Source organism: Dromiciops gliroides, chromosome 5, assembly GCF_019393635.1.
Source record: "Dromiciops gliroides isolate mDroGli1 chromosome 5, mDroGli1.pri, whole genome shotgun sequence".
In the NCBI taxonomy this organism is placed as follows: domain Eukaryota; kingdom Metazoa; phylum Chordata; class Mammalia; order Microbiotheria; family Microbiotheriidae; genus Dromiciops; species Dromiciops gliroides.
In genome coordinates, this window is record NC_057865.1 from 211135190 (window position 1) to 211151753 (window position 16564).

Below are 16564 nucleotides of genomic sequence, written 5' to 3' on the forward strand. Positions count from 1 at the left end.
ACAAAACTCTGAGGTAGGTATTATGGGAATTTGTATCTCTATTTTACAATGTCAGAGGCAGGATATAATTCATAATAGCAGTTTTGTGGTGACCAAAAACTGAAACCATCATTTGGAAAAAGGCCAAACAAATTGTAGCATATGCTGTATGATTGTGCATAAGGTATGATGGACACGAGGAATTCAAAGAAATCTTAGAACACTGTGCATAAATGCACTGTTGAAGAACAAAGAAAGCAGAACCAAGAGAACAACATATTCAATGACCACAAAAATGTAAGGGAAAACAACTCTAAAAACATAAAAATTCAGATTAGTTTCCTAACCAAGTAATAGAGTTTAGAGAAAAGGGAAAAAGGATATTATAACAAAAACTCCATCATAGTAGATTATATTGAACATTGTGTTGAGTGATCATGCAAGGTTTATACTGAAATATTGACAATGACTCCATCCTTATGAATTAATTAGCTCCACAAACATATAGAAAATATTTTAAAATAATTTTCTTATTTATAGGATTTCAAAAAGCCCTTAGAGAAAAATCTAAATCAATCAGTGACAGTGCTTCTGAGGACAACATTCCCAGTTTCAGACTAGTCTTCACAGTCATCATCCAAGGAAGCAACTCCTATGGAAAAAGGTCAGATATGCCTATCATATGCCAACCAATGACCATCTATTGAGCAGGTGGGTTAGCCTAGCCAAAGCTAGGGGCAGCCTGAGGGACAAACAGGAGGCAGCATGTGCCAGGCAAGTTGGGCCTCCAGTATGATCTCCTCACAGACTCCATTGGAGACACTGCAAGACCCTGAATACAAGAGCCTTTGGAATAGCCATGCTTTCCATAACTATCATCCTGGGAGGCAACCCTGTGGACAGGTAGCCTGGCAATGGCAACTGTAGGTGGTACAGTCATATCTGTGAAGACACAGAAAAGAATGCTCTCATCACTAAAGTCCTTAAAACTGTCAACTAGTTCAATATCAGAGAAACAGATATGATTTTTATCAGTGGACATAAAGAAAATACATTACTGTTTGCTTTGCTGCTGTACCCTTAGGACCATGGGGCCTTTTCATCTGACTTACATCTGAAACTTCCTATATGTGTGGTCTCATTCATTAGAATGTGAGCTCCTTGAGTGGAAGATCTATTTCTATTTACTAGTATTTACAGAGTACTTGACACATAGCTAGTGCTTAATAAATTCTTCATTCTTTCATTCATTCTTGGATGCTTCCTTTGCCTACTGTTATTTGAAATAATTCTCACAATGCTAGCAATAGTAATGACAAGAGAAAGAAAATTAAAGGCAGAAAGACAGTTAAAGAGGAAACAAAGCTTCATTAACACAGAACATTATACCCTGCCCCCCAAATCAATAGTATTTCAATAAAGTAAAAATCTTTCCTGAAGGGGCTAAAGAAAGAAAAGTTCTATTCAAAATAGTAACAAAATGCTTAAAATACTTCAGAATCAATCTACCAAAGTAGAGGCAAGACCAATGTAGATATATAAAACACTTAAAAAATTAAGAATGACTTAAATAACAGGAAAGCTAGTCAATGCTCATGGCTTGGTCATGCCAGTGTAGTAGAAATGATACTACCTAACTTTATTTAGAGCTCTTGTACTATATCAATCAAACTACCAAGAAGATACTTTGCAGAGGTATGCAAAAATAATAATAAAGTTTATTTGGAAGAACAAAAGAACTAGAGTTTTGAGGAAAATAATTAAAAAATAGCAATGAAGGTGAAGATAGCACTTCTACAACTCAAGCTGTATTATAAAGTAGTAATCATCAAAACTATTCGATAGAGGTTAAAAAGAGCAAAGTAGATTGATGGAACAGACTAAACAAGGACGAATCAGAAACAATCCATAGTTCAATAAATTAAAAAATATAAATTACCTGAGAACTCCCTATTTGCTAAAAATTGCTAGTAAAAGAGAAGAATAGTCTGACAGAAGTTAGGTTTAGAGCAATTCTCATATCCTATATTACAATAAATTAAAAATTAACATCTGAACTAAATATTAAAAGTTATACTAGGAAAAATTAGGAGAGAAAAGATCAGATACTTCTTATAGCTATGACTAGGGGTGAATTCTTAACCAAACAAGGGGTTGAAGCAATCATGAAAGATAAAATAGGTAATTTCAATTTCAAGAAATTTAAAAGTAAATGAGTAAATTTAATACAACTGGAATAAGAAAGGAAACAGGAGGAAACGTTTATATCAAATATCTAAATATTTAATATCTAAATATTTGATATTCAAGCCATATTGGAACATGCATGCACACAAAAGTTATAATGAGTCAACATTATGATATGACAAACAAAAAGCCTAGAGAATGAAATTAGCATTTCAACAGTTTGATGAGTGATCTGTTGTTGAGTTAGCTTTTTAGTACATATATCAGGGATAGACACTTAAGATATAATATCAGAGAGGAAGAAAAGGGGGAAGAAAGTGGGTTGAATTATATTAAAGAACTTGAATGGACTACTTCCTGACAGAAAAATCTGTCTTTTGAATATAAATACCATTTCAGAGATGTTATTTGGCTTCTATCATGAAACACTAAAATTTTTTTTAAAAATGGAAATCATAGGAACCTCAAAGGGTAATAAAGAGATGCATAATAATTGTAGGTTAGTTATAGCATGTTGCCAGTGGAACAAGTGTATAAGAAGTAGCATAAAATATATAATTCAAGACATATACTATCAGAAAAGGAGGTGTATGTATTCAAAGTGATAGATCATTGATATGTTGCACTGACCTACATAACATTTTAAAAGACCTATAGGGAAACTTCCAGCATTTCAGGTACATAGTTTTGGGGGGATTTATGGAAAGATGTGTATAAGAATTTTATAAGATGAGAAGGTATGGATGGATACTTTGGTCTTTGCATAAATAGAATTATATTATTTAGAGTGAGGTAGGGGCAACCATAGGTTACTTGGGTCAGATCACATCTGGAGTATCATATTAAGTTCTAAGAACAATATTTCAGGACAGAAATTGACATGCTAGAGTATCTCTAGCAACAATTGGTCCAAGTTAGTAAAGTTATATGGGGATCAAATAAGTAACTATAATCTTAGACTAAAGAGGAGAAAACTCAGATGAAGGCATTAAGATTAATCATACAGGGCGCAGTGGATAAAGCACTGCCCAGACTCAGACACTTGACACTTACTAGCTGTGTGACCCTGGGCAAGTCACTTAACCCCCATGGCCCCCCCCCCCCAAAAAAAAAAGATTAATCATATGTGTGGAAGACACAAAACTGTAAGTATGCTAAATATAGAATTATAATTAAAAAACCTAGATAGAATACAATGTTAAGTTATGGTGAATAATAATTCAATTTAAGAGAGATAATGTAAATTCTTACACTTGAGTTAAAAAATTAATAATACAGAAGACACATGGTCAACTAACAGTTTATGTGAAAAATACTTAGAGATTTCAAGAATATTGCAAGCTTAAATAGAAGTCAACATAATTTTGTCATCCAAACGTATAAATTCAATTTTGGGGGGGAGGGGCAGGGCAATGAGGGTTAAGTGACTTGCCCAGGGTCACACAGCTAGTTAAGTGTCAAGTGTCTGAGGTCAGATTTGAACTCAGGTCCTTCTGAATCCAGGGCTGGTGCTTTATCCAATAGGCCACCTAGCTGCACCCATATTAATTTAATCTTAAGCTTCATTAACAGAAATGTCCAGAACAATGAAGGTTAATCTTGTTGAATTCTGCCTTGCTTATACCACATTCGAAGTGCTGTGTTCAGTTCTGGGTAGCAGTCAACATTTAGAAAAGTTATTGACAAGCTAGGGCACATCTAAAAGAGGATAACTCTGATACTTAGGAAAACTAAAAATCATACCATGTAAGGAGTAATTACAAATAAAAGGGAAAGTTTAGGCTGGAGTAGACAAGGTTTTTGGAGGCAGCTAGGTGGCTTGGTGGATAGAGTGCTGAGCTTGGAGTCAGGGATATCTGAATTCAAATCCAGCTTCAGATACTAGCTGTGTGACCCTGGGCAAGTCACTTATTTTCTCTTTATCTTAATCCACTGGAGAAGGAAATGACCAAGCATGCCAGTATCTTTGACAAGAAAACCTCATGGACAGTATGGTCATTGGGTCACAAAGAGTCAGAAACAGCTGAATGAACAACAACAGAGGTTTATGGAGATGTGATTAATTTTTCTTAGCAAAATAAAGAACAAAGACCAATAAGATAGAAGGTGAAGGGAGGCAGAATTCAACTTGATATAAGGAAATATTTCCTAAAATAATTGGGGGTACCTGACAATGTGGGTCCAAATCTTAGAGCATGTGTAATATTATACATGCCTGGAAGTAGTCTATTTCCAAGTATGTATAACGGAGGACTCTGCTCTCCACTACAGCATACTTCTATGTATCCTTCTGACTATTTCCTCTTGGTTTTTTGTTTAGTGACCCCCCAAAAAAACCCCAAACAAAACAAAACAAAAAAACCCAAACCAAAAAATTTTTAATTTGCTAGTTAGCTGGAAGTGAGTGTGTATACAAAAGATTCATGAGGAGGACCTCTCACTCTTTCCCCTGGAGGCTTTCAAGTGAGGAGAAAGAAATGCTATGGACCTCCAGGTTAGGAAGCAGTAACTGTAGAGGCATCAGCTGTCTTCTCTCCCCATCTGCGTGCCAGTTGGCTGTGAACAAATGTATCTTTCATCTCTTATATTTATTCTTTTCCAATCTTAGATGAATGAGTATAAGAGATATAGAACGGACCAGGATACAATCTTCTGATCTTTGACAAGCTGAGTCATCCAAGGCTCCCTCAGCAAACATAACTAGTAGCAGCGGTAGCTAAATCAGGTGAGAAGCCACTCCTGAGGCTTGAACCAGTCAGGAATAAATTGATCTGGCAGCTTTGTCACCACATTCTATAAGCAATGGAGTAACTCAGCTATCATTTATGGTTACACCCATTAGTGATCTTGGTAGGAAGTCTGCAGAGAAAGAAAAGGATTCTCAGGGTCAGGAAAAAATGTCCCTTATTGTGTGTGTGTGTGTGTGGGTGGTAGGATGGGCGGTGGGTGGAAACAGGCTGGTCAGATGTTTTGTAGTAACCTCTGTTTATTTTTTTTAATTTTTAAAACAATTTTATTTATAATTACATGTAAAGATATTGTTTTGAGTTCCAAAATTTTCTCCCACCCTTCCTTCCTTCCCCCCTCCCAAAGGCAGAGAGCAATCTGATATAGGTTATACAGTACAATCATGTCAAATATATTTCCACATTAGTCATGTTCTAAGAGTAGAATCAGAACAAAAGGGAAAAATGCAAGAAAAGAACAAACAACAACAACAAACAACAAAAGTGAAAACAGTACACTTCAATCTGCATTCAGACTCTATAGTTCTTTTTCTGAATGTGGAGAGCGTTTTCTACCATGAGTCTTTTGGCATTGTCTTGGATCATTGTATTGCTGAGAAGAGTTAAGTCTATCACAATTGATCATCACACAATGTTGTTAATATTATGCACAATGTTCTCTTGGTTCTGCTCATTTCACTCAGCATTAACTCATGTAAGTCCAGGTTTTTTTCTGAAATCCATCTGTTGATCATTTCTTAGAGCACAATAGTATTCCATTACATTCATATACCAAAACTTGTTCAGCCACTCCCCAATTGATGGACATCCCCTCAATTTCCAAGTCTTTGCCACCACAAAAAAGAGCAGCTATAAATATTTTTTGTACATATGGGTCCTTTTCCCTTTTTTATGATCTCTTTGGGATATATATAGTGGTGGTATTGCTGGGTCAAAGGGTATGCACAGTTTTATAGTCTTTTGGGCATGGTTCAGAATTGTGTAGCAACCTCTTTGAGTCCACTCTCCCCAGAAATTGAGTGGGTGTATAGTGGGGAAAGTCACAATTAATGCTTCTGTGCTTTGGTCCTTGCTACAATCTTCTCAGTAAATATTCCTTTGTAAGATCTAATAGATGTTAGTTAGTTACTTCACATAAATGATATTAGGTAGAAATATACTGGATTAGCTCTTCATGATTCTCCCTAGAACTTGGGAGAACAAGTTTAGAACCTATGTGCTACACTAATTAGAACTGTCTGAACAACTAGAACTGTCTGTGGGTAGAATGGGCTATTTTGGAGTATAGTGAATCCTGCCACTGAAGATCTTCAAGTGGAGGCTTAGAGACCACACTTGTTAAGGATGCTACTATTCTAATTCAGGGTGGATTTGAACTAAGTGACTCCTGAGGTTTCTTCAACTCTTAAGATTCTGAGAAACCATATCTTTCATATACCTTTAAGTATTCCAAGCACTTTGGGGTTGGTCAAGGGGAAGAATCCAGAGATTCTGTAACTCAGCTGAGAATAAGTTACATCCGTATTTATTGGATGCATTGTTAGAGGGGTTGTTCAAATTTCTAAATCTAGAATGATCAATATAGGAATGGCCAAGCCCAAGGAAAGGGATAACTTGGCATGAGTTATGGACACTGGAACCCCCTCCTGACTAGACAGATAAGTACAGTTTTACTTATTCACTAATATTTATCTATTCGGAGAAAAATGAATAATTGCTCTAATTCCTTAATTCATTAAGGTAAAATTTTCAATAATTTGTGCCTCAGGTCATTATTTTTAGCTTTCCTTCAGAAAATAATTTTGCAGGGGCAGCTTGGTGGTGCAGTGGATAGAGCACTGGCCCTGGAGTCAGGAAGTCAGGAGTACCTGAGTTCAAATCTGCCCTCAGACACTTAATACTAGCTGTGTGACCCTGGGCAAGTCACTTAACCCCAATTGCCTCACTTAAAAAAAAGAAAATAATTTTGCTTGCTTAAGAATGCTTCCACATTTCACAAAATATAAATATTTAAAGAGTCACTCCTCTGGTTATAGATTATAGGTGGGTAAATTAAAGAGGCTTCATAAATTTGGGTTTATACAGAATTTTGGATAATTCAGTATATCCAGATGCCACTGGATAAAACTCCTGGTGAATATAATAAAAACAGCCTTCATGTGTCATTTCCATTTGTGGTATGTAAACTTTCCAGTTCCAGAGTTACCAAACTTTTCAAAATGTAAAGAAATACCACTGAAAGACAGTGTGGTTAAGAATTAGAAAGACAGAGGGTTAAGAATTAGATCTGGGTTCAAATCCTCCCACTGACACAGCTAGCTGTGTGACCTTGAGCAAGTCACTTAACTTCTTTAGACTTCAGTTTCTTCATATGTAAAATAACATGTAAGATCCCTTTAACCTTTAAATCTATGATCCTTTGCACCAACAATCCATATATATGTACATATACAGACATACACACACACACACACACACACACACATATATACAGAGAGAGAGAGAGAGAGAGAGAGAGAGAGAGAGAGAGAGAGAGAGAGAGAGAGAGCGCCTCAGACATAGCAATAGGTTATAGGAGGTGGAGCCAAGATGGCAGAGGAAAGACATTAAACACATATAGCAATAGGTTATTTCCATAGGTGATGATCTAGTAAAAAGACTGAGGGAGAAAGTACAGTGAAAGTTTAGAGAGGTGAGTATTTCTAGGAATGGAAGATGATCAATAGTGTCAAAATCTATAGAGAGATTAAGATAAGGCAACTGAGTATTGGGATCTGGCAATTAAAGGATCATTGATGATTTTGAAGAGAGCAGTTTCAGCAGTGTGAGATCAAAAATCAGATTGCAAAAACCTAAAAAGTGAGTGAGAGGAAAGGAAGTTAGAAATGTCGTGGGGGGGAGGGGAGAAGATCCTCTACTTACAGTTTAGAGTATAAATCAGTAAAAAGCTTTATTTTGTTCAGTTATGTATCAAGACTTGGAGAAGCATCAGTTGGCCATAGAAAAGAGAAATTCTTATGGAGTAAGTAAGCTTCTGAAATAAGTACTATTTCCCACAGGTATTTGTAATCCATACAAAAGGATATAGACATTCTCCTATGTTCATAAACAATCTGTCACTGTCCTTGCATGGGGGGTAGTTTGTTATATATTCTTCTAGGGAAGGATACAGAGATTTGTCATTTGCCCTGGAATCTGAGAGAGTAGACTCGATCTTTTGGCAGACCTTGAGTAGAGGTGAATGAAAATATAGGGAATAGATATGACTTTCCATATAAACCAAATGTACTCTAATTCTAAAATGGAGTTACTAGAATCAAGAGAGGGACAATACAGCACCCCTCACCATAAAGACCAATGAATGTGCAAAGATTTTTCTAGGAGTTTGGTTGGAAAAGGGAGAAGAGATATGAGACAATAGCTTATGGTCTACTTATAAGGATTGGAGGAGACATGGTCTAGATCAAAGTCATTGGAAGAATTTGGGCAAAGAGATAGTGAATAAAACAACCTACTAACTTGAGATGCTCTTGATTTTTGAAGGTATATTCTGTAAGCTGCAACTTGCTGAAGCTATGGTCTCAATATCTTTGCTTATTTCCTAGAGTTTTCCAAATATACAATCATATCATCAGCAGATATGGACAGTTTTATCTCCTCTTTACCTGTCCTTATGTATCTTCAATTTCTTTCTCTTGTCTTATTGCTGTTGCAATCATTAACAGAACTCTGTCAAATAATAATGGGGAAGAGTGGCTTCATCCTAGCTTCACTCCCTTATTTATTGAGAAAGGTTCTACTGTACTTTATTTTATTTTATTTTATTTTATTTTATTTTATTTTTTCGGGGCAATGAGGTTTAAGTGACTTGCCCAGGGTCACACAGCTAGTAAGTGTCATGAGTCTGAAGCCAGATATGAACTCAGGTCCTCTTGAATCCAGGGCCAGTGTTTTATCTACTGCACCACCTAGCTGCCCCCTTGTACTTGAATTTAGTGTTAGATTCTATTATATTTCCAATATTAAAAAGAGATCCCTTGATATCTATACTTTGTAGGTTTTTTTTTTTTAGTGAGGCAACTGGGGTTAAGTGACTTGCCCAGGGTCACACAGCTAGTAAGTGAGTGTCTGAGGCTGGATTTGAACTCAGGTACTCCTGACTCCAGGGCCGGTGCTCTATCCACTGCTCCACCTAGCTGCCCTGTAGGTTATTATTATTTTTTGGGGGGGGCGGGGCAATGGGGGTTAAGTGACTTGCCCAAGGTCACACAGCTAGTAAGTGTCTGAGGCCGGATTTGAACTCAGGTACTCCTGAATCCAGGGCCGGTGCTTTATCCACTGTGCTACCTAGCTGCCCCGGTTATTTTTTTAAACATACAAGAATGTTTTTATGAATCTTTTGAGTTGCTCTAGTGCTTTTGGTTATTTTTCTAATGTTGAACCCTTCTTGCATCCCTGGGATAAATTTCACTTGGTCATAATGAATGACTTATTGGATAAATTGCTGTGTTCTGTCTGATAGGTTTTTGTTTAAAACTTTTGAGTCAATACTCAGTAATGATATTGGCCTATACTTTTCCTCCTAGGTTTTGTTTCCCTGGTTTAGGTATTAGAACTATAGGTGTCTCATAAAAAGATTCTAGTAGAGTGCTTTCTTTATTCATTTTTGAGAATAATTTTTGAAGTTTGGGTATTTATTGTTTTTTACTTGATAGAATTTTCCTATAAATCCATCAGGACTAGGAGGTTTTTTCTTCTTTTGGCAATTCCTTTATAGAAAGATCTAGTTCTCTAGTTCTTCTGATAGTTTGGGTAATTTCTATATTTAAAAGTATTCATCTATTTCTTTTGTGTTCTCAGTTTTGATAGCATATAACTGCATACTATGTTCTGATTCTTCTTTTTATTTTTTTGGTTTTGTTGTGTTTCACCTTACTCATTTACTATTTTATTTATTGCATTTTCTCTCTTCTTTTTAATTGGATTAACTAGAGGTTTATCAATTTTACTAATCTTTTCAAAGAACTTGCTTTTAGTTTTATCTATAATTTCTATTTTTTTGTTTTCAATTTATTTATCAATTATAAATATCTCCTCTTTTGTGCTTAATTTAGGTTGGTCTATTTCTGACTTTAAGCATTTTAAAAATGCATGTTCAGTTCATCAATTCTGTCTTTTTCTCTTTTGTTAATGTATGCTTGTAGAGATATGGTTTTCCCCCCTTGGGGATTACGTTAGCTCTATCCCAGACCTTTTGGTATGTTTAATCATTGTCATTTTCTTTCACATAATAATTAATTATTTCTTTGATTTGTTCTTTTGCCCACTCATTATTTAGGATTTCATTGTTAAATCTCCATTTTGATACATGTCTTCTGTTTGTAGTTTCTGAACCAATGAATATTTTCATCACTTTATAGTCTGTAAATGACATATTAACTATTTCTGCCTTTTTACATTTGTTTGCAACATCTGTGTGCCCTAGTATATGGTCAATTTTTGTAAAAGTTCCATGTCATTCTGAGAAATCTTTATTATTATTATTTGCTACTGCAATTAGAAGATACCATAAATATTTTAACCCTAGTTTCTACTACAATTTATTCAGTCTCATATTTTGTCTTTTATCTTTGTTAAACTTACATAGAGAGTTTTCCTCACTTCTGGTATTAACCAGTCATGGAGTTGTACTACCTCATTCTATTTTTAGTGTTCTTCCAAGTATATAAAAGTAGCTTGTACCCAAGGTGAGGGGTCCCTGATCAGGAGGAAGATATTAGACTTAATTAATTAGGGATCCCTCAACTTCCTAATAAATTGGTTAATCATGTTTGGAGCTCTAAGTAACTTTTGTTATAGAATGGAATTTTCTGGCCCACAGTACCAAATAGTTCAAGCTAGCTTCATTTAGGCAAGGTCTACAAGGTTTTCATGGTCATAATCAATTTATCAAACTTTCCTAATCACAATGTCTAGTGAGGAGTTGCAGTACAGCAGTTTACTGAATGACTGTCCCTAAGGCCCCTTCCCCTACTCAGTACCATGAATTTGCTCAGCAACTCTAGATTGTGCTATGCATCCCACTGAATGCCAGAGCCACTGGGCTTTCCTGTGGACTAAAGCCCTAAGGCCCTAGGGAGCCATATGCTTGCATGTCTGTGAGTAATAAACTGCCTTACTTGTGATCCTTGAATGCTATATTGTTTTTTGGTACCTAACCCAAAATCTCTTCACATGAACAATTTCTATAGGTGGGCAACATACATTTTTTTATACCATTGGTCTTCCCTGTGTAAATGGTCAGGCTGATATTTTTGAGTTATTATGAATCACTTCCAGTAGGCTCCACAATGTTCCAAGGCCTGATGCAACCAACACAATGCCATCCACAAAAAGAAGCAACTGGAGGATCTCACCACTCAAACAGCTCTTCAGCATGAATCCTGTGCTGACTCTTATCTACAGCAATAGCAAAAACTTTAAACAAGTGTACATTTTCCTACTTTATGTCTCACCTCACATTTATGATCACTGAACAAAGTTATTTCTGTTGTTAGATATTTCAAGGAATTTTGAATGATTTTAAATGGATGGGAATCATTTTGCTGAAAGACTGCTTTTAAGATGGTATCATGCTCAACCAAATAATTTTTTTAATAAGAAACGAGGAATAAAGACAGTGAAAAATATATTCTATACATCTTTCAGTAAACTTTATGATAGGCAAAGACATAGTCTACTACAGAATATTGATTGTGAAAGACTGTCTGTTAATATCCATATTGACTATGCATTTGATATGCCTGGGCAAAAAAATATATAGATACAAAAGAAGGCATGTAAATTTTAATTATGGATGTTCTATTGATTGTCATTTTTTAGTTAGTATAAGATCTGAAATATTCCCACTTCACTACTATAGTGTCTTTCTCTATTCCATATATCTTGTGAATTCATTCCCCAATGTCCAAAGAATTTTGACAAATCTAGCATAGACTATTCTACTCGGGAATACAATTATTTATCACTTTTTGTTAATGTGGAAACTTTCTTCATTAGTAGATTGCTACCTATTTATAACTTAGTAGATAAATCTTCAAGGAGGGCTCAGAGGGGTTGTGACTTGCACATAGTCATATAGCTGGTAAGTGTATGGCAGCATTTTTTTGAGCTTAGGTGTACCTGAACAAATCAGTCACTCTATCTCTATGTCAGGCTTCCTCTCTGCATGATAATGTAGAAACTACACCATAAACAACTGCCAATAAAGGTAGTCATGATGACATTTTACTTCCCACCCAAATTTCTAATTCTTTCATTTAAGAAGTGCTTACAAGATAATATGACATCTTCTTACCCCACATGTGATACTTGAGGGACTGCAGTAGTGACTACAGTTCAAACTCACTTGTGCACTGCTTTTCTTGACTTACAGATATACTACTGTATAATTATGTGGCAAGGGAATATAATATCCACAGGTGACTGCCAGATGCCAATTTCCTTAAGCTACCTCCCCAGTAGCCACCTTGTTTCTTCTTGTGCATGGGATAATTTTCAAGAAGGACCCAACATCTTTTATTCTTTGTCCAGTGTGCCCTCTCCTTCCTCCCTCTCCACCCCTTGGTCCCTTTAAATATAGTAACTTGGAAGTCTGATTTACACACACACACACACACACACACACACACACACACACACACACACACACACACACACAGAGTAACCTGTAAGTCTTACTTTCAGGTCAGACTAGGCTCTCACAGCTGCATACCAACACAATCACCCACTTGGCAAATGGGAATTCTGAATCTTAAGGATAATGGAAGGAAAAAGAAAAATAGCCAATCTTGTTTGCAAGCAATCAGATCTCAGGTATCATTCATTCTCCTCTGTACCTTCAGGCTATCACAAAGATGCATTGGGCAGTACAGTTTCCCAGTGTCTTAAAAATTATATTTCCCTCTTTTTGAACTACTGGGACCCTCAGGTCTTTACAGAGATGAATGAAGATGTAGAAACATTTTTCTATGATATTAGATATCAAGTTTTCCTATGTAAAATATATAGTCCATTTTCTAGGAACTTTGTTGGAAAAGCTAATTCAGTGTTTACTTCCATTCCATAATTTGTCTCACCTATGACTTTGTTTATACATTTTATCTATTTATTTGTATACATTTTATTTTGCCTCTGAGGGCTGAGACTCTTGTTTGTCTTTACATTACTAGTACCTACTACAGTGTTTTGCATATAGTAGATGCTTAATAAATGCTTGTATAATTGAATATCAAGTGGTCTAGAATGAATAAATTTTCAGGGTTAAAAAAATTCTTAAAACTTGAGTGGTGAAGCTCTAGCATGGTTTGCGTGAACTTGGGACTAATATGAATTCTCTGTGGAAAATATAAAATAATGATTTCCATAGACCAAAATATGGCAGTTTCTATAGCATAGATTGTATTTATCAATTGCCCAATTTTCTTTTAGCTTTTTTGAGCTAGTCACACAGATTTCTCCAATTAGAATTGCTAAATTGCTGTTTTATCTTCCCTATCAGTCCCATTCAAAATTACTGATTTCTGGGGCAGCTAGGTGGTGCAGTGGATAGAGCATCGGCCCTGGAGTCAGGAGGACCTGAGTTCAAATCCGGCCTCAGACACTTAACACTTACTAGCTGTGTGACCCTGGGTAAGTCACTTAACCCCAATTGCCTCACCAAAAAACCAAAAACGAAAAAAAAAATGACTGATTTCTGTTTCAGTTCAAGGATGTGAAATGGCAACATAGTCAGTTGCACTCAGAATAATGGATTCTAGAGTTGGAAATGAATTTAGAGTTTATCTAGTCCAATCCTGTTAATAAAATAATTATGTTTTATATTTGAGGAAACAGGTCCAGAGAATCGAAATGATGCAAATGTTTTGGGAACCTACCTTACAGTTGATCATCTGGGAAACCCTCTGCTGCAGAGACTGTCCAGCTTTGGGCCGCACAAGGATATAGATGACTTTCAAGTCTGGGCTGGTACGAAATAGTTTTTCCACCAACACTTTGCCCATGAAGCCTGTGGCTCCAGTGATGAGTATTGACTTGCCACCATAGAAAGCTGCAATTACAGACATGGTGATCTTTCACTTTCTTCTTGCTGGCTTCCTGATTGAGGTACCTGAAAGTACAAAGAAAGGTCCAAAACTGACACTCTAGGAATTTCTGGAATATGGGATTCATGAAAAAGTTTCTGGTAGAATAGAGAAATTCTGGAAATATTTCTTTAACTATCACATGCTTTAAAAACCAGATGCCAGTGGTGAGATTTAATGTGATATTCAGGTTTTTGACCCAACATGATAAGGGTATCAGGGAATAGATCAAAGGTACAAGAGTCAAAGTATCATTTACTTAATCTCCTTATTTTGTTTTCAAATTTATGAGGTCAGTAAAATTTTCTTTAGATTATAACCAAACTTACTAATATTCTTTTCCCCCTGTACATAAGATAACAGTGCTTTAATATTATATTGAGCAATGATCATAGAATTATAGCACTAAAAGAGACCTAAAGATCCTTCACTGTAGTCTCTTTATTTATAGATTCAATTAAATAAATTAAGTTATTTAATAGGGGTCAACTATGTGCAAAAGACTGTGCTAGGCACTGTGGATACCAAGAGGAAAAATTACATAGTCCCTACCCTTTAGGACTTTACAATTTAATTGGGTGGGGAGGATAATGCACATACAAAAAAAGCAAAGCAGACAGTGTTCCAAGAAAATTGAAGAGAGAGAAATCATTTTTAGCTGGAGGGAATCAGAGATGGTTCCATTGGAGGAGATAGCATAGGCTTTGGCTTTTAAAGAAAGGATTTCAACAGAGATATAGAAAAAATGCACTTTTAGGCATTAGAGACAGGTTGCATGATTGCACAGAGATGGGAGAGTAGTGGATAAGATCAGAAATAGTTGCCTGTTTTGGCGGCAACACAGAATTTGTGAAAAGGGGGATAATGTGAAATAAGGGCAAAAAAAGTTGGAGCTGAATTGTTTGAAGATAGAAGCTAAGCTAAAGAATTTTAATTTTTTTATCCTTTGTGGAACCATGGGATTTTTAAGCAAGGGTAAACTGTGGTCAAATCTGTACATTAGAAAGATTTAGTTGGTAGCTATGTAATTAATTTGACCCTGAGGAAACTGAGGTCCAAAAAACACACCAGGCCCAGTTTTACAGTGTGAAACTACACTCTAGAGTGAGAAATGTGAAAAGTAACAGAATAGCTTTGACATCCTCCAATTGCTAATCCTTATTTGAAGAAGGAGGGCTTGAGTCCACTAAGGGGATCTAAACTTGCTTGCTTTCAGTTTCCTTTTCGGATAAAACTCAATATTACCTCAAAAACAAAACAAAATCAAAGAGAGAGAGAGAGCACACTTCCTTCTTTAAAAAGAAAACAAAACAATTTCAGAGGACATCTGGGTAGCTTAATGGCTAGTGTGCTGGACTTAGAATTAAGGAAGACCTGAGTTCAAATTTTGCCTCAGACCCTAGTTATGTGACATTCCTCAAATCACTAAATATTAAATTGAAGTCAGCTTCAGTTTCCTCACCTTTACAATGGCACCTATTTAATTGTGCTTAAGGAGGAGAAACTGCCTTACTGGCTACTGAAAGGTAGAATTGCTGGCAGTGGACCTTTAAAAAGTAATTGAATCACTCTCAGTTGTTTCTACTTTGCCCAACTATAGATCATGTCAGGTACTGATGTCTACCCCTAGAGGGTGGGCAGAGAAGGCAGCCCCATTTTCCTTCCCATCAGCCAAAATAGCAGCTATTCTCACATGAAAGCTATAATATCATCAGTGCAAGCTAAATCTGGGCCTTTTATTTTTTAATTTTTAAAAATTTTTTGGTGAGGCAATTGGGGTTAAGTGACTTGCCCAGGGTCACACAGCTAGTAAGTGTGTAAAGTGTCTGAGGCCGGATTTGAACTCAGGTCCTCCTGAATCCAGGGCCGGTGCTTTATCCACTGTGCCACCTAGCTGCCCCCCATCTGGGCCTTTTTTGGTGTGTGTATAGGAAATAAATACCCATCTGGTACCTGATTTCCATTGTACACTAAACACACTTCTCCTCTCTCCCTTTGGGGAGACCCTAGATGTGTGCCAAAATCTAAGCTTTAAGGAATTTTCTCCAGAGATTCCAGGGTGGAAATCTATTGAGCCAGAGTGTGATAAAGGGAGTCTAACCCTTCTGTTTGTTTGATGGTCAGGCTTCCCCAGGACTAAATTTTAGCTAGACCACATTCAGAAGTTCAGAGAGTGAAGGAGAAAGGGAAAGTCTTAGACCTGCTGGGCCAGCTAGCAGTTATAATTGTTATGATTCTTATAGATGTAAATGTAGAAAGCTAAAGGATAATTTCATAAGCCTAATGACTTATTCTAAAGCCCCCAAAGCTATCTATTAAAAATATTTTGAATACTTTCAAAATGTGCATTTTTACTAACCTCACTATTATTTACCGTTGTAGTCCCTAGCCCTCTTTTCTTCTCTCTCTATACTATTTCACTTGGTGCTCTTATCAGTTCCCACAGATTCAATCATCTCTATACTGGTGATATCTAGCCCTAACCTCAGTCTTGACCTCCAGTCTGAC

At 36.3% G+C, this 16564-nt stretch overlaps 1 protein-coding gene across 1 annotated transcript in view; it reads right to left on the bottom strand.

The window, feature by feature from the left end:
* FAR2 (fatty acyl-CoA reductase 2) overlaps positions 1-16564 on the bottom strand; it is a 160062-nt gene that overhangs the window by 47891 nt on the left and 95607 nt on the right. The window contains exon 2 of the mRNA XM_043969308.1: positions 13850-14082. Coding sequence (XP_043825243.1) covers positions 13850-14038 — 189 coding nt within the window. The 5' untranslated portion in view covers positions 14039-14082. The remainder of the gene's footprint in view (positions 1-13849; positions 14083-16564) is intronic.